This window comes from Armigeres subalbatus, chromosome 2, assembly GCF_024139115.2.
Source record: "Armigeres subalbatus isolate Guangzhou_Male chromosome 2, GZ_Asu_2, whole genome shotgun sequence".
Classification (NCBI taxonomy): domain Eukaryota; kingdom Metazoa; phylum Arthropoda; class Insecta; order Diptera; family Culicidae; genus Armigeres; species Armigeres subalbatus.
Window position 1 is genome coordinate 303,113,828 of NC_085140.1, and position 21,264 is coordinate 303,135,091.

General features: G+C 39.6%; 1 protein-coding gene across 1 annotated transcript; it reads left to right on the plus strand.

Annotated features, from left to right (window-relative positions):
• The first annotated feature begins 721 nt into the window (after positions 1–721).
• On the plus strand, positions 722–16,375 carry LOC134212517 (serine protease grass-like). The gene is made up of 5 exons (XM_062690476.1): positions 722–859; positions 924–1,069; positions 1,125–1,339; positions 15,472–15,668; positions 15,736–16,375. Exons 1-5 carry the CDS (start codon positions 811–813, stop codon positions 16,146–16,148), a joined length of 1,020 nt encoding a protein of 339 aa, XP_062546460.1. The 5' UTR covers positions 722–810; the 3' UTR covers positions 16,149–16,375.
• The last annotated feature ends 4,889 nt before the right edge of the window (positions 16,376–21,264 follow it).

The window sequence follows — 21,264 nt, forward strand, 5'->3', positions numbered from 1 at the left end:
AAATTATAATCATTTGACAGTGCCAAAAACTATAAAATTATGGATATCTGAAGATATGTACCAAACCCAGATTAATCCACCGGCAGTGAGATTTTGACCCTTTCTTATTAGGAAATATTTTTAGATATTTTTTTTGAAGTCTCTCGTTGCTTTTGAGACAATGCTTTGGGATCGCAGTTAGAAAATAAATCCAAGAAAAATTAGGTGAGATTTAAAAAGTGGTGTAAATTATTGTTGATGGTATTATAAAGTTTTAAGTTTCTGTAGGAAGATCCTTCGTGACTTGATGATGCCATTAAGCATTAAATGATTTTGTAAGTTTTGAGAAACCCTCCTCGTAATGGAGTTTAATAGAGGCAAATTCAAGTGTTCCTTGAAAGTTCATTCGGACAGCAAAATATGAGCAGATTTTTATAATGTTTGTTCGCAATCCGGTGAATAAAAGGAACTCTAGAAAAAGAGCATCTTGTTCTATTTCCCCCAAAGTTACTAAGCTGTTCGCAAAAAGACGTTCAACTGTTTATGATACTGCGCTGCATGGATTGGGCCGAGCAGTGAGAAATGTTGAGATACACCTTTCGATATTCCCGGCAATTTTCCCCATTCTGTGGTTTTTCAGAGTGCTTGTTGATAGTTTTACAAACGGGCCACGTTGCCCTACCTTCATTCATAAATAAAATAAAAAGACGTCAGATGTTTACTAGTCTTTGATAAACTGTTCTTTAACCTGGACCGTGACGATCGCCTTGTGTTATATTTTTCAAAAAGTTTTTCATTCGAGATTCGCATCCAGCATCGGCGAACTCAACTATGAAGGCGCTTGTGCTCGTTGGAATGCTTGCACAGATAGTGGTGGCGCGTGAGTGAAAATGTGATTAAGTGAATTGTTGCGATGTAAATAGTATCATTATTGGTTATTGCAGGTTATTCTTTAAAGCCATGCTCTCATAACGAAGTGTGCATACAGTTAAGAAAATGTTCGAACTATAAGCATTATGCCAATCAGCCCAGTAGAAATTGGTTGAATAAGGTTCGAATATGCAATTGGGAAAACACTGATAAGAATGAAGTATGTCGGAAAATATAAGGCTAACAATATTCACTAATTACCTTCGATCGTTCAGATTGTTAGCATATGCTGTCCTACGGCAATGAATCAGAAAAAATGTGGAGTCCACTTACAAACCGATAGAATAGCCAACGGGAAAGAGGCAGTTCCCTTTCAATTTCCATGGATGGCACTGCTGGAGGATCACAAAGGGAATTTTCTTTGCGGTGGAACTCTCATAAGCGATAGATACGTGCTCACTGCAGCCCACTGTGTCAGAAATGTGAAAATGTAAGTACAAAACCTTGATTGATCCGCCTAGCGGTGTTTGTGACTTTCTCGTACATTAGATATACTAAAAAAAATTGAGTGAGAAATTATTAGCGTGTTTTTATATCGTATTTTGGTCATAACTTGTAATCTCATAGTCCGATCTGGTCAATGTTTAATAGGAAACAATGGGAAAGGATTCTCCGTCGAATGCAGCTTATTGCAAACAAATCGGATCAAGATAAGTGCCTATAAGATGAGTGAGTTTTATTTTGCGCACATACATACACACACGCACACACATACACACTAGATCTATTCAAATTTCAAAAAGTTTCTTAAAATCGATCGGTCAACTGGTATTCACAATTCTTATGCTAAGATAGACTTCTAGTGAAAATTTCAGCTCAATTGGTTGAAATTTAGGTGTGCTTCAAATCGATTTAGTGTTTTTGGCATAATTTTGCCCCTAAAAAAATCTTAACTCTGAGTGGGATGAACGAAATTCATTGCAACAACAACTAATTGAAATCCATACCTATCCTCGAAAACTTTGTAGAACATTGTGTTATAATCGGAACAGATCTTCTACGCGTTTCAACAGATTTCGTCCTTCGAGATACTCAAAAATCAACATTTTTCATTGATAAAAGGCCTATGAAATCGACATCCAGATATTTTTTTGGATTGAATTCGTCGGGAAGTTGCAGCTACACATTCATTTTAGTATAGCACGGTATTAAATCTTAAGCGGTTATCAAGTCAAAATTGTAGAAAATTGAGGAGTTGATTGACATTTTAATTTGCTTAATTGATTGCCTTATTACAAAGACTTGCACGCTGGCAAGCATTTCCATCGAACAAGTTACCATTGCTTTTCAGTGATCGTCATCAAATATTTATGGTTTGGACCTGAAATGTTGAGACAAAGTAATCATCGGTGACTTGGTAGATTGTCATTCAATTTTAACATCATACTGCAAAGGCAAGCGTATCTGGTGCAGATGGTAGGGCGTTCGGCTGATGATCAAAGTGTCATGAATCGAATCGCACAGAAGTTGAACCAAAATTTTGTTCGTCAACTTTTTGCAATGAATTTCGTTCATCCCACTCAGAGTTACGGTTTTTTAAAGGGCAAAATTATGCAAAAAACACTAAATCGATTTGAAGCACACCTAAATCTCAACCAATTGAGCTGAAATTTTCACCAGAAGTCTATCTTAGCATAAGAATTGTGAATACCAGTTGACCGGTCGATTTTAAGAAACTTTTTGAAATTTGAACAGATCTAAACACACAGACAGACATCGTCTCAATTCGTCGAGCTGAGTCGATTGGTAAGGTACACCGGGGCAAGTTGAAATGGTTTTTTTTCAAAGTTGAAATGCGAAGTGCTGTAAAAAAATCACCCTTTGATATATTTTGAATTCGTTTGCGGTGTTTGCTAGTTCGGGCCAAATATTATACATAAAAAATAAACAACCTTAACAAACTTTTTTATAAATATTTTTTATATTCAAATTATTTTTTTATATGCATCGTTTCAACTTGCCCCGCGAATCGAGGCAAGTTGAAACACTGCGTTATATTCAGACGTAAGCTAATTTTTCCGTATTAATAACCAAATGTATGTACTTAGTGAGACTCAATAAGCACGAGGTTGTAAAGGGGACTATAATACTGCCAGGATTCGCATAAGAGTCCCATGTAAGTTTTTGACGATTTTGATTTTCTTTCAGAAATTAGCTTAAAATTGTCTCCTGTTTAAGAAAAACTGATAAAATAGTAGGCTTTGTTCTAGAAATTTGAAAACAAATCCCACTTTTGTTGTCTTATCTTGATATTTACTCGCATAAAAATCAGATTCCAGATTTTGATAGGTACTATTTTACACAAAAAATAAACTTAAGTATGGTTCATTTAATTGTCCCACAGCAATAAATACGGATAAAGAATATTATGTAAATTTTTGGGAAAGATACCAATTTTTTTCAATTTATTAGATTTTTTTGTATTTCTCCATGTAAAACAAGTTTGATAAATTCAACGGCATATTACTCAAGTTGACGAAAGTGACATGGGACTCTTATGCGAATAAGGGCAGTGTACAACAAAGTCACAAGCGTATTTTCAGAGACAAAATTCTAGAGAACGCACTACGCTGAAAATTTATCAAATTGATTTTCTCCTACTGGTGACCACTCGGATTACTATTCAGGATGCTTCATTATTTGGTTCACTTGTATATTGCGCAGTTGATTAATTCTGTTGTGCCTTCTTCATAAATGCACATTAATTCCAGCCATCATATCTCTCATAAACTCTTCGATTGCAGAAATAGGCAGCTGGGGAAGTGAAAGGTGGAGTAAACGAAATGTTTACATACTCTATGTTTTATTTTCTGAGAATCAGTGCTCAGAAGATTAAGAATCTCAAAACTGCAGTTTAAACATGACCCCTTTTTATTCTAGTGGAGATTGTAGGAAGGTTGCATTCATGACAGAATGGGCGGAAATTAATTAAATTTATGTTCAGAAGTTTGCATGTTTTTACAAATTTATGTTTTTCGAATGTATTTACGGATCATGTTGAATTTTGGAAAAAAAAATACTTTTAATTACGGGGGTGACGTTTTGAATCGTTGTTTCAACTTGCCCCGCACCACGCATTTCTATTTGCCCCGATGAGTTGAACATGCAGAGCAATATCAAACAACCAAAATACAAAAATTAAAACGGGTCTTTCATCGATTTTTCATAATCATTATGCTTATTCAACATTGAATGATTACCTCCCGTAAAAATTTGATGAAAAAACTCTTCCAAACATCGATCGTTGGTTTGGATTTTGCATTGGGCAATATTTGCATAAACAATGGCAGGGATTGCTTTTGAAAGCTGCAATCTTTCGGGAATGGCAGTCAGAAGATGCGTTTAGGCGAGTAGTTTATTGAATAAAAAATATCAGAACATTCGGTCATTTCCTTTCTGAATTACAGCTTCTGTTTCAACTTACCCCGCATTTCAACTTTCCCCGGTGTACCTTATATAACACTATGGGTCTCCGGACCTTATATCACAAAATCGTCTTGGAAGTGAATATATAGCCTTTTCGTTACACCTTGGTGTACGAGAAAGGCAAAAACGTGCGCATATTATCAAAGGTGGCTTGTATATGTGCTGTGGCACGCGTTCCTCTGCATATCTCGCGCTTAGTTTCATAGGAGCATAACTATATTGATCGATTTCTCTTTATCGATTTCATATTTTGTTAATAACTCAATTGTTTCATAAGCTACAACCGTGATTATTGATTCTGGTGTAAGATAAAATCATCCTTCATCCTATCATCCTATCATCCTTTATCCTGCATATGTTTTTCATGGCAATCAACGAATTCCAAAGTGCTTAACCCAACTCCAAAGAAATCGGCCGAATACTATAGAAAATTTTATTCACTTATCAAATAATGTTGTGTGGAATTGATCTTTAACGTATCAACTGCCTTTGATGCAATTCTGAGCTCGTTCGGGCATACAGAACTAATTTCCTGAACGAAACAGTGACGGAGGTGTATTTCGCTATACATTTTGGTTGAAACCACCATACAAACTTCAAATCAAATGCACCAGCTTATGCAACAAGCTATTGAGCTGAAATTTTCAGAGATTAATTTTATCATCCAAGGACACAATTCTGGGAGGTGCCCCGTAGAATTCAACAAACTTTTGTTTCCTGGGCCAGTACACTGCCTAGGATGTGGTGGGGTTTGACAGTGGGCTCTGTGAAACCTCTATAAAAAGCTGCATATATACCCAAGTAGGCTCCGCCAAAGCGACCGTGTGTCGCTCCAAGCGCACAAGCCCAAGTCCTGGTGTTAGGTGGAACGCTAAACAGCCCTGACACGACGATCCTCCGACGAGACAGGAGGTTTGCGCAGGCTCAATAAGCAGCCTTTAAAAGCAACCATCACGAACGATATTGAAGATAATACGACTCTATATAAATGGCAACGACCTTGGCGACGAATAAAGGATCACGATTGGAAGCTTGGAACATAGAACTGCAAGTTGCTAGGCTTCGCAGGTTGCGACAGAATAATCTACGATGAATTACATCCCCGCAACTTCGACGTCGTAGCGCTGCAGGAAATCTGCTGGACAGGACGGAAAGTGTGGAAAAGCGGGCATCGAGTGGCTACCTTCTATACCAAAGCTGTGGCACCACCAACGAGCTAGGAACCGGCTTCATAGTGCTGGGCAAGATGCGCCTACGCGTGATTGGGTGGCAGCCAATCAACACAAGGATGTGCACATATCATCTGGGCAATGATCATATGGGCGAAGCTACATGCAATGAATTCTATTCTTTATATCTCTCCTACACAGCAAAAAAAAATATTAATATGCCGCGACGTAACTTTGTACAACGTACTTGAAAAATCTACGTAAAAGTGAATTTGTTGTATTTTCAAATCATATTGATGCTTTATTACACAAATGAATGTAAAATGAAACGGACAAAATATTTTTTTCGTTACGTTTAAAGTACGGAAAATTACCTTCGTAAATCGTTATTTTATTACACATAAAACGGTGCACATCATGCTGGTGGGAAATGAAATGCAATATTACCTATTTTGGTGTTTTATTACGTAGAATTGATGTAAGATTGCCTAACGGCGCTGTGGTCGTGCTCATGCCAAGTCTGAAACGAACTGACAGCCATATTGAATTTTCGTGTTTTCGGTTGTCGGTAGTTTGTTTTGATATTCCGGTTCGGTTGGTTTAAATATTATATTTATATAAATTGTGTAGTGAAATTCAAGTCGAGAGTGCGTTGTGTGAAAAGTAGTGATTAAGATGATGTGATTACCGTGGGAGATAAACTTCTCCGCACGAAAATTGAGGAGCGGAACAGCAATATTTTGTTTCGATTTGTTCAATCCAATCGGAGGTAAGTTTCTAATCAGCGGGTAATTTAATTCAAATATCAAATTGTACCTAAAATCCATTTGTTTTATTGCAATCGTTGCAGGATTTGACAAGGCTCTTCCCACGAACGAGTTCTCCAGAGCGTAGAAGAAACTAAAAAAAGGGGTTCTACAAAAGTTTGTTGCTGTCGTTGCGTATAGCGAAGTGATGGAAAAAAATTTCGACCTCCAGTAATAAAGAGTGTTTAGTGTTTTTGTTTCAACATGTTTAGCCGTTTTCTACAGGTGATTGATTTCTTTCGCTAGATTGATCTATGTAAACTAGAAATAGAAATGATTGCTATTAAGTAAATGTTTATCCAGGGCTGCATACCTACCATGAATTCAAAATTTAACGCAGGGCTGTTTACAAATAATATTAAAAAAAATCCTTTTATTACATTTATTAAAAATTTTAAATTAAAAATTTAAAATTTAAAATTTAAAATTTAAAATCTAAAATTTTAAATTTAAAATTTTAAATTTTAAATTTTAAATTTTAAATTTTAAATTTTAAATTTTAAATTTCAAATTTTAAATTTTAAATTTTAAATTTTAAATTTCAAATTTTAAATTTCAAATTTTAAATTTTAAATTTTAAATTTTAAATTTTAAATTTTAAATTTTAAATTTTAAATTTTAAATTTTAAATTTTAAATTTTTAATTTTTAATTTTAAATTTTAAATTTTAAATTTTAAATTTTAAATTTTAAATTTTAAATCTTAAATTTTAAATTTTAAATTTTAAATTTTAATTTAAAATTTTAAATTTTAAATCATAAATTTTAAATTTTAAATTTTAAATTTTAAATTTTAAATTTTAAATTTTAAATTTTAAATCTTAAATTTTAAATTTTAAATTTTAATTTTTTTTTATTATTATTATTATTATTATTTAAGTTTTAAATTTTATCGCCGGCGGCGTCACGCTGTGTTGATTGGCAATAGAGGCGACGGAATTTGATCGAAAGTTTATTCAGGAAGTCCTCCGGAAATTGCAATTGGAATTTCTTCAGAAGATCCTGCAGAAATTGCTTCGGAAGTTCCTTCACGAATTTCTATGAAAGTTCATCCAGGCATACCTCAGGAAGTTCCTCCAACAATTTCTCAGGAAGTTCGTCTAGAAATTTCTCCAGATATTCTTTTGGAAATACCTCCTCGAATTCCTTTGGAAATATCCCCAGGAATCTCTAGTAATTCCTCCAGAGGATCTTCCAGCAATTGATTCACAAATTCCTCGAGCAATTCCCTCTGAAGTTCTTCCAGAAATGTCCCCGAAGGTTTCTTTAGAATTTCCTCCGGATGTTCCTCCGAAAGTTTCACCAGGAATTCATCAGGAAATTCCTCCAGGAATCTTTGTAAAAGTTCTTCCAAGGGTTCCTTCGGATGTTCGTCCAGCAATTCCTTAGGAAGTTCGTCCAAATATTCCCTCGGAAGTTCCTCCAGCTATTACTCCGGAAGCTCTTCCGAAAATTGAATCATAATGAAATTGTTCTAAAAGTTCCTCTAGGGATTCCTCTGGAAGTTCCTCCAGGAATTCCTCCGGAAGTTCTTCTAGGAAATCCGCCAGGATTTCCTCCAGGAATGTCTCTAGAAGTTCCTCCAGGAATTCCTCTGGAAGATCCTCAAGCAATTTCTCCAGAAGTTTCTGTAGGAATTCCTTCGGATGTTCCTCTAGGAATTCATCCGGAAGTTCCTCCAAATATTCCTCCGCAAGTTCCTCCAGATATTCTTCCAGGAATTCCACCTGAAGATCCTCCAGGAATCCATCTTGAAGTTCCCATATAAATTCCTGCGGAAGTACCTCCAGAAATTCCTGCGGAAGCTCCTCCAGACATTCCTGCGGAAATTCCTCCAGAAATTCCTGCGGAAGTTTCTTCAGACATTCCTTTGGAAGTTTGTTCAGGAATTCCTTCAGAAATTCCTCAGGAAGTTCCTTAAGTAATTCCTCCTGAAGATCCTCAAGGAATTCCTCCTGATGTTTCTCTAGTTTCTCTTCTTGTTATGAAAGTTCCTCTAGAGATCCCTCTGGAAGTTCCAGCAGGAATTCCTCTGGAAGTTCTTCCAGGAAGTCCGCCAGAAGTTCCTCCAGGAATCCCTCTAGAAGTTTCTCTAGGAGTTCCTTCAGAAGTTCCTCCAGAAATTCCTGCGGAAGTTTCTTCAGACATTCCTTTGGAAATTTGTTCAGGAATTCCTTCAGAAATTCCTCAGGAAGTTCCTTAAGTAATTCCTCCTGAAGATCCTCTAGGAATTCATCCGAAAATTCCTCCAAATATTCCTCCGCAAGTTCCTCCAGATATTCCTCCAGGAATTCCACCTGAAGATCCTCCAGGAATCCATCTAGAAGTTCCCATATAAATTCCTGCGGAAGTACCTCCAGAAATTCCTGCGGAAATTCCTCCAGAGATTCCTACGGAAATTCCTCCAGAAATTCCTACGGAAATTCCTCCAGAAATTCCTGCGGAAGTTTCTTCAGACATTCCTTTGGAAGTTTGTTCAGGCATTCCTTCAGAAATTTCTCAGGAAATTCCTTAAGTAATTCCTCCTGAAGATCCTCCAGAAATTCCTACGGAAATTCCTCCAGAAATTCCTCCAGAAATTCCTGCGGAAGTTTCTTCAGACATTCCTTTGGAAGTTTGTTCAGGAATTCCTTCAGAAATTCCTCAGGAAGTTCCTTAAGTAATTCCTCCTGAAGATCCTCAAGGAATTCCTCCTGAAGTTTCTCTAGAAATTGTTCTGAAAGTTCCTCTAGAGATTCCTCTGGAAGTTCCAGCAGGAATTCCTCTGGAAGTTTATCCAGGAAGTCCGCCAGAAGTTCCTCCAGGAATCCCTCTAGAAGTTTCTCTAGGAGTTCCTTCAGAAGTTCCTACAGCAATTCCTGCGGAAGCACCTTTGAAATTCCTGCGGAAGCTCCTCCAGAAATTTCTCCAGAAGGTCTTCCAGAAATTCCTGCGGACGTTTCTTCAGAAAATCCTGCGGAAGTTCCCCTAGGAGTTTATTCAGAAGTTCCTCCGGAAGTTCTTCAGGAATTTCTTCGGAAATTCCTTCCGGAATCCCTCCACAAAATCCTCCAGGAATCCCTCTAGAAGTTCCCCTAAAAATTCCTGCGGAAGTTCTTCCAGGAATTCCTTCGGAAGTTGCTACAGGAATTCATTCGGAAGTTCCTCCAGGAATTCTTTCAGAAGTTCCTCCAGGAATTCCTTCAGAAGTTCCTCCAGGAATTCCTTCAGAAGTTCCTCCAGGAATTCCTTCAGAAGTTTCTCCAGGAATTCCTTCGGAAGTTCCTCCAGGGATTCTTTCGGAAGTTCCTCCAAGATTTCTTTCGGAAGTTCCTCCAGGAATTCCTTCGGAAGTTCCTTTAGGAAACTTCCAGGAACTTCCAAAGGAATTCCTGGAGGAACTTCAGAAAGAATTCCTTAAGGAACTTCCGGAGGAATTCCCGAAGGAACTTCCGGAGGAATTCCCGAAGGAACTTCCGGAGGAATTCCCGAAGGAACTTCCGGAGGAATTCCCGAAGGAACTCCCGAAGGAACTTCCGGAGGAACTCCCGAAGGAACTTCCGGAGGAATTCCCGAAGGAACTTCCGGAGGAATTCCCGAAGGAACTTCCGGAGGAATTCCCGAAGGAACTTCCGGAGGAATTCCCGAAGGAACTTCCGGAGGAATTCCCGAAGGAACTTCCGGAGGAATTCCCGAAGGAACTTCCGGAGGAATTCCCTAAGCAACTTCCAGAGGAATTCTCGAAGGAACTTCCAGAGAAATTCCCGAAGGAACTTGCGGAAGATTTCCGAAGAAACTTCCGGAGGAATTCCCGAAGGATTTTCCGGAGGAATACCCGATGGAACTTTCAGAGGAATTCCCGAAGGAACTTCTGGAGGAATTCTTGAAGTATATTCTGCATGAATTACTTCCGGAGGAATTTTTGAAGTAATATCTGGATAAATTCCTGAAGGATCTTCCCTAGGAATTCATGAATGAACTTCTGGAGGAATTCCTGACGGAACTTTCGAAGGAATTCTTAAAGGAGCTTCTGGAGAAATTCTTAGAGGAAGTCCCGGAGGAATTTGCGGAAGAACTTCCGGAGGAACTGCCGGATCAATTCCAGGAGGAATTCCTGGAAGAACTTCCGAAGGAATTCCTGGAGGAACTTGCGGAGGAATTCCTGGAGGAATTTCCGGAGGAGTTCTTGGAGAAACTTCCGGAGGATTTGCTGGAGGAACTTTCGGAGGATTTCCTGGAGGAACTTTCGGAGGATTTCCTGGAGCAACTTCCGGAGGACTTCCTGGAGAAACTTTAGGAGGAAATCCTATAGGAATTCCTGAAGGAATACCTGAAGAAACTTCCTGAGGATTTCCTAGAGAAAATTCCGGAGGAATTTCTGAAGAAACTTCCGGAGGAATTCCTGGAGGAACTTTCGGAGGAATTCCTGGATGATCCTCTGGAGGAACTTCCGGAAGAATTCCTGGAATTCGGAAGTATTCCAGGAGAAGCTTCCGGAGAAATTCCTGGAGGAACTTCTGGAGATATTTCTAGAGGAACTTGCGAGGGAATTACTGGATTGAATTGTAAAAAAAAATGAATTCATGGAGGTATTCCCAAAGGAATGTCTGGAGGAATTACCAGACGATCTTTCTGAGGATTTGTTTGAGGAACATTCGAAGAAATTCTTGGAGGAACTTCCTAAACAATACCTTGAGGATCTTCCGGAGAAATTCCTGGACAAACTTCCGGAAGAATTCATGGACAACTTTCGAAGCTATTTCAAAAGAAACTTCCGGAGGTATTGCTGGATGAATTTATGGAGAAATTTTCAGAAGAACTTTCGTAGGAATAGCTAGAGGAACTTCCTGATATTTTTTTGGAGGAACTTCCGAGGGAATTCCTGGACGAATTTCCGGAAGAATCCTTGGACGAACTGCCGGAGGAACCCATAGCGGAACTTCGGAGAGATTTCCTGGAGGAACTTTCTGGGTAATTCTAGGAAAAACTTTCTGGGAAATCTTCCAGGTATAGCTTCGGGAGGGATTCTCGGAAGTATTTCCGGAGCATTTCCGGAAAAATCTTCCGAACAAATAACGCCGCCTCTTTTCCCGATCACCAACAGTGTGACGCCGCCACGCCGCCGCCGATAAAATATAATACATAAATAATAAATAAATATATAAGAAATTTTTTTTATAATATATATAAACCGTATATGGAAACCGTATGAGGAAATGCTAATAGAATTCTAAGTTTAAAAGCAGGCCAAGTTCCAGTTGGAATGTAGAGCCATTGAAGAAGAAGAATTGTATTTGTGGATACAATAAAATGAGTTTTGAATAAATAAAATTTGAAATTGTTGCATCTGGAAATGTATTTTTGAGCATGAAAGAAAAAAATCCGAATACCCCTAACCCCGCTGCCTAAAGCGGGATTCATCCTGACCGGTTTTTACGTCGTTTTTCCCAGTTACATCAAAAATATTACGTCGAAAATTAATTACATTGCTTTAACTTGAAGACGGAATATCAAGTACGTCAACTTTTTGTTACGTCATTCAGGTGTAATAAAACATTATATTTACGACGGCGATGATGTGCATCAAATCTGATGTGATATTACTTTTTATTTTTTACTGTGTAGGAACACTTCAGCGAATATATTTGATCAAGTTTTTGAACTTCGAAAAAAATTTATACAGTCATCTGTATCTCGATATCTCTCCCTATCTCGATGGTTTTCTCGGTCCCTTCAATCTACACACATTTGGCATTCTACATCTCGATGACCTCCTTATCTTGATATCTCTCTATCTAGATGTGTTCTGATCATATTTTGTTCTTGATTCAAGAGCGGAGCAGAATGGATACGTTTGCGTGCGTTTGGACAGTTTTTCCATGGCAAAACTGTCAAAACGCACGCAAACGTATCCATTCTGCTCAGCACTTCACTCTCCTTATGTCAATATGTTTAAATTTTAAGGCTACTAGACCATATTTGGACAACAACAACAAGGAATGACATTTGTTTTGTTCTCGTTTTTTTCTAGGTTTTTTTTAGCAACGAGCTTTATTTGATCTAGTACTCATTTCAATTTTCCTTCCATTCCTGCATCTCTCCCTTTCTCGATGGTCCCTTCAATATCGAAATGTGGAGAGGCCACTGTTCTTTTTAATAGGAATGTCTATGAGTTCAAAACTTGTCAAGGTTTCCGTTCCGGAAATCTTTTTCTACTTTTTCAATAATGATGCCAATAATCGAAAGCCTCATTTCAAGAGGCTCGGAAACATCCTTGTGAGATATTTGGAAACCTCCTTTCAAAAGGCTTGGGAGCCTCCTTCCAAGAGGCTTGGAAGCCTCCTATCAAGAGGCTTGGAAGCCTCCTTTTAAGAGGGTTTCAAGAGGCTTGGAAACCACCTTCAAAAGGCTTGAAAGCCATCAAGGGCTCGTAAGCTTCCTTTCAACTCGGAGTCCCCCTTTAGAAAGACTCGAAAGTCTTTAAAAAATGGAGAGCCATATATCCCGTTAGTTTTCAGGTCCGTTTTTCATATAGCTTGTGAGTTACGCATATTTTCATTACGAGGATAAAAATAGGGAGTACCTCAATGAATGTAAAAGTTCGAAGGGGTACCTCTCATGAAAAAGGTTGAGAACCGCTGAACTATAGTATCATCAACGTGCACTGCCCACACGAGGGGAGACCCGACGACGATAAAGAAGCGTTCTATGCACAGCTGGAGCAGACATACGATGGATGCCCACTGCGGTACGTCAAAATTGTCATCGGTGACATGAACGCTCAGGTAGGAAGGGAGGAAATGTATAGACCGGTGACCAGTCATCGGACCGGATAGTCTGCATACCGCATCGAACGACAACGGCCAACGATGCATAAACTTTGAAGCCTCCCGCGGAATGGTAGTCCGAACCACTTTCTTCCCCCATAAGAATATCCACAAGGCCACATGGAAATCACCTAATCAAGTAACGGAAAACCAAATCGACCACGTTCTAAACGACGATAAATTCTTCTCCGGTATCACGAACGTCCGCACTTACCGCATTTTTTCGTAAACAACAGCCACGGATTCGGGACACAGTCACGTTTTCTGGAACGTTCTGGAAAACGTGACTGGTGTTGCCGAATCCATGAATTAAATCACGGTGTATTTTTGCTGATTCACGAATTCGTGAACTTTTTTTGCGTGCAGGGATTGACACGAGTGGTACGATTTTCACGAAGTCCGTCCTGTTATTTGGTTTCGCCGACGAAATTGATATTATGACACGTAACTTTGAGAGGATGGAGGAAGCCTACATCAGACTGAAAGCGAAGCTAAACGGATTGGACTACTCATCAACGTGTCGAAGACAAAGTACATGATAGGAAGAGACTCAAGAGAGGACAACGTGAACCACCTACTACAAGTTTGTATTGGTGGTGACAAAATCGAGGTGATTGAAGAATTCGTGTACTTGGGCTCACTGGTGACCTCCGATAACGATACCAGCAGAGAAATTCGTAGACGTATCTTGGCAGGAAATTGTACGTACTTTGAACTCCGCAAAACGCTCTAATCGAATAGAGTTCGCCGCCGTACCAAACTGACAATCTACAAAACCCTTATAAGACCGGGAGAATTCGATTTTTGCTGATGAGCAAATCCGTTTTTGACTATGGGCATTCAAACACTTATCAGTTGTTAAGAGTTACAAATTTAATTCCTCAAATGCATATATTAAGCCTCAATATCTATCCACTTATGAATAGAAAATTAAAATTTTGTCTTAGGGACAGATTTTTAATTTGCAATCAATTTTGACTTGCCATGTTTAATGCTATGCCAATGTGTACTAAGGCACTTCAGAGGATAAAATAGAAGTTTGTGCAACAAGTTGCCAAAAGATGATGTTTTCAGTACGTGTTGTACGTTTATCCAACGAAGCTTGCCGAGTTGGATAAATACTACGAGTGCTGAAAAAATCGAGTTTTGCAATGAGTTGCACACGCTATTTTTTGCAATGACGAAAAATGGGCTTCAATATGGTAAATTTGTAGCAAAACGGTGCAAACTGATTTACTCCATATGATCATTTTTACCAAATAAATCATGTTGCTGCAGAGAAAAATCATATTCCATGTTATCGTGCCACATTGCATAGGTCGACAAGCCTTGAAGCGATAGATGAACTTGCTTTTGGAAAATTCTGATGACAAAGCCATCATTTATTACGCGACGCAGAGAATAAACTATTTGATCACTTACCCAAGCTTGATCAGCAAAATGTAGTAATGTAACTATAGTATACTGTTCTGATGTTGGTTTTTCATTCATTCATTTATTTAGTTAACATCTAAACAGATAACACTGAATCAACAATTTGACGCCACAATGCACGGTTCGAGGCCGCATCTCTCCATCCTCGGATACGCCCCACGCTCGCCAAATCGTTCTGCACCTGGTCTGTCCATCTCGCTCGCTGCGCTCCACGCCGTCTCGTACCTGCCGGATCGGAAGCGAACACCATCTTTGCAGGGTTGCTGTCCGGCATTCTTGCAACATGTCCTGCCCATCGTACCCTTCCGGCTTATAGCACCCAAATGAGTGCTATAATGGATTTTATGCAACCCATTTGAGTTGCATAATGGCATTTGGTTGGTATAGAAAAGTAGGCCATTTTATCACTCAATGACGTACTGTAAACCAGGTATTATGATCAGGAATTGCAAAAAAATATTTTAAAAATTATTTTGAACTTGCCTCCCTGGCAGGGTTTGAATGCAAAGGAGAATGAAAAATCTCTCACTTATCATGTCTGTATAAACTCTCGATAGGTAGCATACCGTGAGTGACGTTTTTCAAAATTAAACAAAAATCGTTACAATCTTCAATGGCCATGATTTGCTCCTTGTACTCGTAATGTTAATTAGGTTAAGTTTAAATTAAGTTGAAAAAATGTAACTCCTCCAAACTCCGAACTGCAGGGGCAGTGTACAATTTGAAAAATGTATCATAGAAAATAAGGAATATTATGTTTCAGGGATGAAGAGATAAGATATGAATGAATGTATCAGATAATTAGCAGATAAAAGTAGGTAAATTATAATAATAATAAAAAAATTGTCCTGCATTTTCAATGTCCAATATGATCTTCAAATCTATCATCTATGTTATTATTTTCCAATATCTATCTTTTCAGAACATCCGTGAGACTTGGCGAAAACAACATTTACCAGAAAAAGGATTGTATTACGACTGGTGCTTATAAGGAGTGTGCTGATCCACCACAGGATATCACAGTTATGGATGTCATACTTCACCCCAAATACAGTAATCGCTTTAAAGTTAATGATATAGCGCTGTTACGATTGAAAAGGAATGCTGTTCTGAGCGCAAGTAAGTTATAATTGACAGGAATGGATTTTAAATACGGGAATAAATTTTGAATCTCACAACCTTACAGGTGTTCGGCCAGTTTGCATTCCCGGTCGGAGCAAAGCGGAGCTATCCATCAATCCATCTCGGCTGTATATAGCAGGTTGGGGGCTAACAAAAGACAGTAAATCTTTCGATGTTCTACGATACGCTCCAGTGCTTCCGATGTCGCACAAAGAGTGTGGTCCAAAAGTGCGCCAACTCAACAATGCCGTCAAGCTGAAAGAAAGTCATGTTTGTGCGAGGGGCGCTAACCAGGAGGACACCTGTCCAGGTGACTCGGGTGGCCCGGCGCTGTATATTTCCAATCGAACGGCCCAATTTGTTCAGTATGGTGTGGTGTCATTCGGCGCAAGGTCTTGCGGTCAGCCGGGCGTACCAGGAGTATATACGAGGGTAGATCAGTTTGTCGATTGGATTCATGAACAGATTGATAGATGATGGCAGAATTATGATTGAAGGGAGTGACAAAATACTAGCATCTTTATTCATTTAAATTTAAATTTGCGCATAACATTATTTCATTATTTCATTATTTATTAATTTATTATTTATTGACTATTTCGTTCTTCGGTCATTGAATTTAATTGGTAATAGGTAACAGGAAATCAATGGTATGGTAGCTAGTGATGTTAAACTTATCGCAATAATCATTGAAGACGTGATTATCGTAGAGTGGGTTTGAGGTCGAGAACAAAATCTAGAATATTAAACTGGGAGGGAGCTCTCGATACTACACATCAAACCGACAGCTAAATTGTGGCTCGGCTTAACACAAGTATTTTTCTGTTTCTCCCTCCCATATATTAACCATTAATACACATTTATTAATAATGAAATAACAGTATTATTACAGCATGGCTCAATGAACAAAAATTTTTGAGTAATCTTTACAAAACACGAAAGAATGTCTCCCAGAGTGCATGGATGATTAAATCTCATTCTTATGATTTTTTATTTCTCATTAAATTTTGTACTTCCTGGTTTTAGTGGTTTATACTGCGTCTGCTTCTGAGTCGACTGCGATTTACATTTCCACCAGAAATTTGGTTTGGTATACATCGGCCATAGTCCGCTTCCACATTCGAAGACAATGCCCTTGAGGGCTGTTTCCTCGCCGGACTGTGAGGAGACACCATGAGAGTTTTCATGCAGCGGTACAAAAAGTAAAAGGCAACTGCGAATTTCAAATGATTTGCCGCCATTAGTGTAAAGTATTGACTCAGTCCCATCATTATGTAGGTTGGCCTGGTGTTCCGATCCATGTAAACTGCCATTGATTTGGCAGCGTTGGTCAGCAGTACCGTGAATGGATGCCAAATTAACACCGTCAGTAAGTCGCCCACCACCAGGTTAACCAGAATCGAGACGATCCATGCCATACACTGCCCTGCCGGCGAGTCACTGAACGTCTTCAAGCCAAGTTGATACCGCGTCAGGAGGTAGATAATGGAAAACTTCAAAAGGAAATCGCTTAAATCCGATAAGCTTGCGTCCGAAGCTACATCCTTGAACTGCTTCAGGATACTGATGTCGAAAATGTACAAAGTGAAGCCAATCAAAATGTTCACCAGAAATGCAAATATCCATCCCAGAGAGTACGCACGAGGTACGGGACAGCAGCAGGATGCTTGGCGTGATCCATTGATTTCTATGGAAGAGGACATTTTTGAAAAAGGGGAAATTTTGACACTAGCAGCCTCGTGGGCAATTTAGAGTGAATAGGAGTGAACCAAAAATTTAGATCAACGTGAACTACGATTGAAAGGGTATTTTAAAGTAAATTAAATATTGTGGATGGGACGTAGGGGAGACCGGCGCTGGTTGGCTGAGTTTTGCTTTTGGCATGTCTGTACTATAGATAGTAGAATCTATAGATAGTAGAATCTATAGATGAGCGAAAGCATGGCTGAGTCGATTTTTTTGCCCGTGCACAGCCCTTAATATTTCCATTGAAATCGTGACGTCATGCTCGTTTGGAGACACGTTTGACAGTTCGTTTGGAGACAGAGGATTTATCTTCGCTCATCTATATATTCCACTATCTATAGTCTGTACTGATTCTGGTTGGAATTTTCGAAAAACGGATTTCGCTGTTATGTAACCGTTGGCTCCAATTCTTAGCTTGTAGGCTCCTCCACAAGATTCCAAATGTCGTAAGCCCTCCTACCAGTAAGTACCTATCGCCTTACCCATCCAATACCCATTGAACCGCCTTACTGGGGGAGTATCACAGCGGTTCACCGAAAAGATTTGAGCTAGTTGTTTACTTAAATAGTGTTGATTTTAATCCAATAATTGCCATTGCCTATTAACTGTAGTTTGAGCAGAGACCACAACCCGTTATGGAACGTACACACGGTCACGCAGTTTGACCAACATTGACTCCACCTCCCGTTTATTCAAACATCCATCAAGTTTTACCAACAGCGGCACGAACAATCAATTTATTCGACCAACAATATCACACACGAACGATCAAAGCAACAACTTGAGCACCAACCATCAAAAAATATATGAGGGTTTGTGCAACTTCACTACAAATGCTCAAATATGTTCGGCGAACCTTGACTCCACCCCCGACAACTCAAACCAATATCAAACCGTTTAATTTTTTTCCAATCGAGCCGCCAACTGTCAAATGGTTGTTCGAACAACTTCATACACGTTCAAACAAAGCAGCAACCGAAGCATTTTCTTGGGGGCGGAGTCAATGTTCGTCAAACTGCTTGACTGGTGTGTACGTTGCATTATGTTTAGCTTAGATGTCCTAATGAATACCCTGCGCGGAAGGGCTACCAACTTTGACGAAAGCTAAACTGTCAAACTTTGACATTTCGTTGTGCCTCCTAATTCGGAACTGAAAATATATAAAACCAGAATTCAAGGTTCAGATCTCTCTTCTTTGACGTGCGACTATTCGGACCTTTTCTTTTCTTTTGGAGAGGTCTCTGGTGTTCCGGAGCTTATCGTTTCCATCCACAGCTTGATCGTCAAGGTACCGTTGTTACCGAGAATCCGATCGCCACAATCCGTGCAAAATTTATCGTAGCAACGTGGCACCTTTCTTTGAGAACGCCATCTTGTAGTGCCTTCTACACACCACGATCCGCCATTGCTCCGGGTTAAAGCATATTCCAAATCGACATCCGCTGCATCCGTCAGTGACCAGCACGAGCCCCGCCGGAGGGCCATAGCCTTTCCACGCGAACACCATCCCGTTTGATCAACATCCGCTGCATTCGTCATTGACCAGCACGAGCCTCGCTGGAGGGCCATAGCCAATCCAAGTGAACACCGCCCCACCAAATTGCCATCCGCTGAATCTGTCAGCGACCAATACGAGCCCCGCTGAAGGGTCTTAGCTCAACCTAGCGAACCGTCACCATCCTCGTTATCCGAGTGCATGCCTTGCACGAAAGCCTTTGCGCCGTAGAAACCCGATGACGTTGTCACCAAGCCGCCTCGAGTCAAAACCATCCAATAAGCTCGGCTCTAGGGTTTCTTAGCCAGTGAAGGAGACATCGGTGTAAACATGGCGGCCGACGGATTTGACCTTCACCACAAAAAATCCGCAAATACAAGTAAACGTCTCTCTCTGCCTTAATGCTCTCAATGGGGCAGATACAATGATTATAATGTAAACCTAATGTGGTGGTTAGGATTATTTAGAGCAAGTACTCCCTAACGATTTATATACAGGGGATGGACAAAATAATTAGGATAGGCAAATTTTGGGTAAAATTAGATGTGTTGTAACTATCTTAGTTATCATCCGATTTTGACAATTCAGGCATGCCCGAACTAGAAAATTAAAGCAGTTTGACGGTATGTCCATGGAACCGACTATGGCCACCGGATTCCGGAGATATTCCGGGTTTTTCGGAGGTAAGTTCAAAACCGTAAATTTGAGGTGGATATTAGGAGAAGTTGTGGTTAAAAGTTGAATAATATTAGTAACCACAAATGAAGTAGGGCTCTTGCTGATTGGAACCATATATTGAGATTTGGAATCGGACCAGAATCAAGTGAGATATGGCCATTTCTTTAAAATCGGTTCCGATCGATACTTATCAAAGGGGTCAGGCCACAACTTCATTTGAATCTCGCTTTTTGATAGATCGGCCACTATGATTTTATTCTAGAAGTGCTCCAATGTGTCCAGAATAAAAAACCAATTGAATAAACGGATCCTGGAGTCGCTGGGATGTCCCCGGGGAACCTGTGAATGGGGACATTTAAGTTTTAGCACCAAAATCAGTCATTCGACGGCTCTTTTTTCATGGTTTTCGATCAGGAAGCGAAGTATGAATATAAAATGGTCCATTGACGGCTCTGACCACTTCCAGGATCTACGGATTGGCCCCGGGAAACCTGTTGAAGGGGACATTTTAGTTTTACCACCAAAACCGGTCGTTCGACGGCTCTTTTTTCATGGTTTTCGATCAGGAAGCGAAGTATGAATATAAAATGGTCCATTGACGGCTCTGACCGCTTCCAGGATCTACGGATTGGCCCCGAGGAACCTGTGGAAGGGGACATTTTAGTTTTACCACCAAAACCGGTCGTTCGACGGCTCTTTTTTCATGGTTTTCGATCAGGAAGCGAAGTATGAATATAAAATCACAGACAATCAGACGTAACTCTTCATACAAACTGTTTGAAAAATTATCGTCATTCGCTTTTCGGAAAACACTACTGCCATCTGTTATCAGAATCGCGAAAAACACAGCCGGCCATGATTATTTACCATTTGACGTTTGCTCCTAACGCATACATCTATATCAATCATCATCATCATCGTCATCAACACAGAAAACATTCAGCAGCATATACACTAATCAAATGTCAAAGCGATTGAACACTAGCGCCTCTCTTGGCACAATCGCGTAGCACAGATGTTTTTCAAATCAACCGTTGTACACGTGTACGATGTTGAAATGAGAAGTGTTACGTCTGTTTGTCTGTGATAAAATGGTCCATTGACAGCTTTGACCGCTTCCTGGACCTACTGGTTGCCCCCGAGGAACCTGTGGGAGGGGACATTTTAGTTTTTACACCAAAATCAATCATTCGACAGCTTTTCTTTAATATAAGCAAAGCATTAATATAAAATTGACCATTGATGACTCTCAGGCCGCTCTCAGGACCTACAGATTCCCGCCGGAAAACCAGTGGAAAGGAACATTTAAGTTGCAGCACCAAAACCTTTATCTCGACGGCTTTTTTTCGTGATTTTTGATCAGAAAGCGAAGTATGAGTATAAATTGGACCATTAATGGATCTAACCGCTTCCAGGACTTACGGATTGCCCCCGGGGAACTGTGGAAAGGGACATTTTAGTTTTAGCACAAAAACCAATCATTGGACGGCTCTTTTTTCATGGATTTCAATCAGAATGTGAAGTATAAAAGAAATGGACCATTGACGGCTCTGACCGTTTTCTGGACCTACGGATAGCTTGCGAGGAACCTGTCTACTTCATACTTCGCTTCCTGATCCAAAGCCATGAAAACACAGCCGTTGGATGACTAGTTTAGATGCTAAAACTATAATG

Excerpts from the sequence above, each read along its gene's own strand:
- LOC134212517 (XM_062690476.1), top strand. The coding sequence starts at position 811 with ATGAAGGCGCTTGTGCTCGTTGGAATGCTTGCACAGATAGTGGTGGCG. Across the intron at positions 1,070-1,124 it reads AAAACACTGATAAGAATGAA|ATTGTTAGCATATGCTGTCC; the intron begins GTATGTCGGAAA and ends TCGATCGTTCAG. Across the intron at positions 1,340-15,471 it reads TGTGTCAGAAATGTGAAAAT|AACATCCGTGAGACTTGGCG; the intron begins GTAAGTACAAAA and ends CTATCTTTTCAG.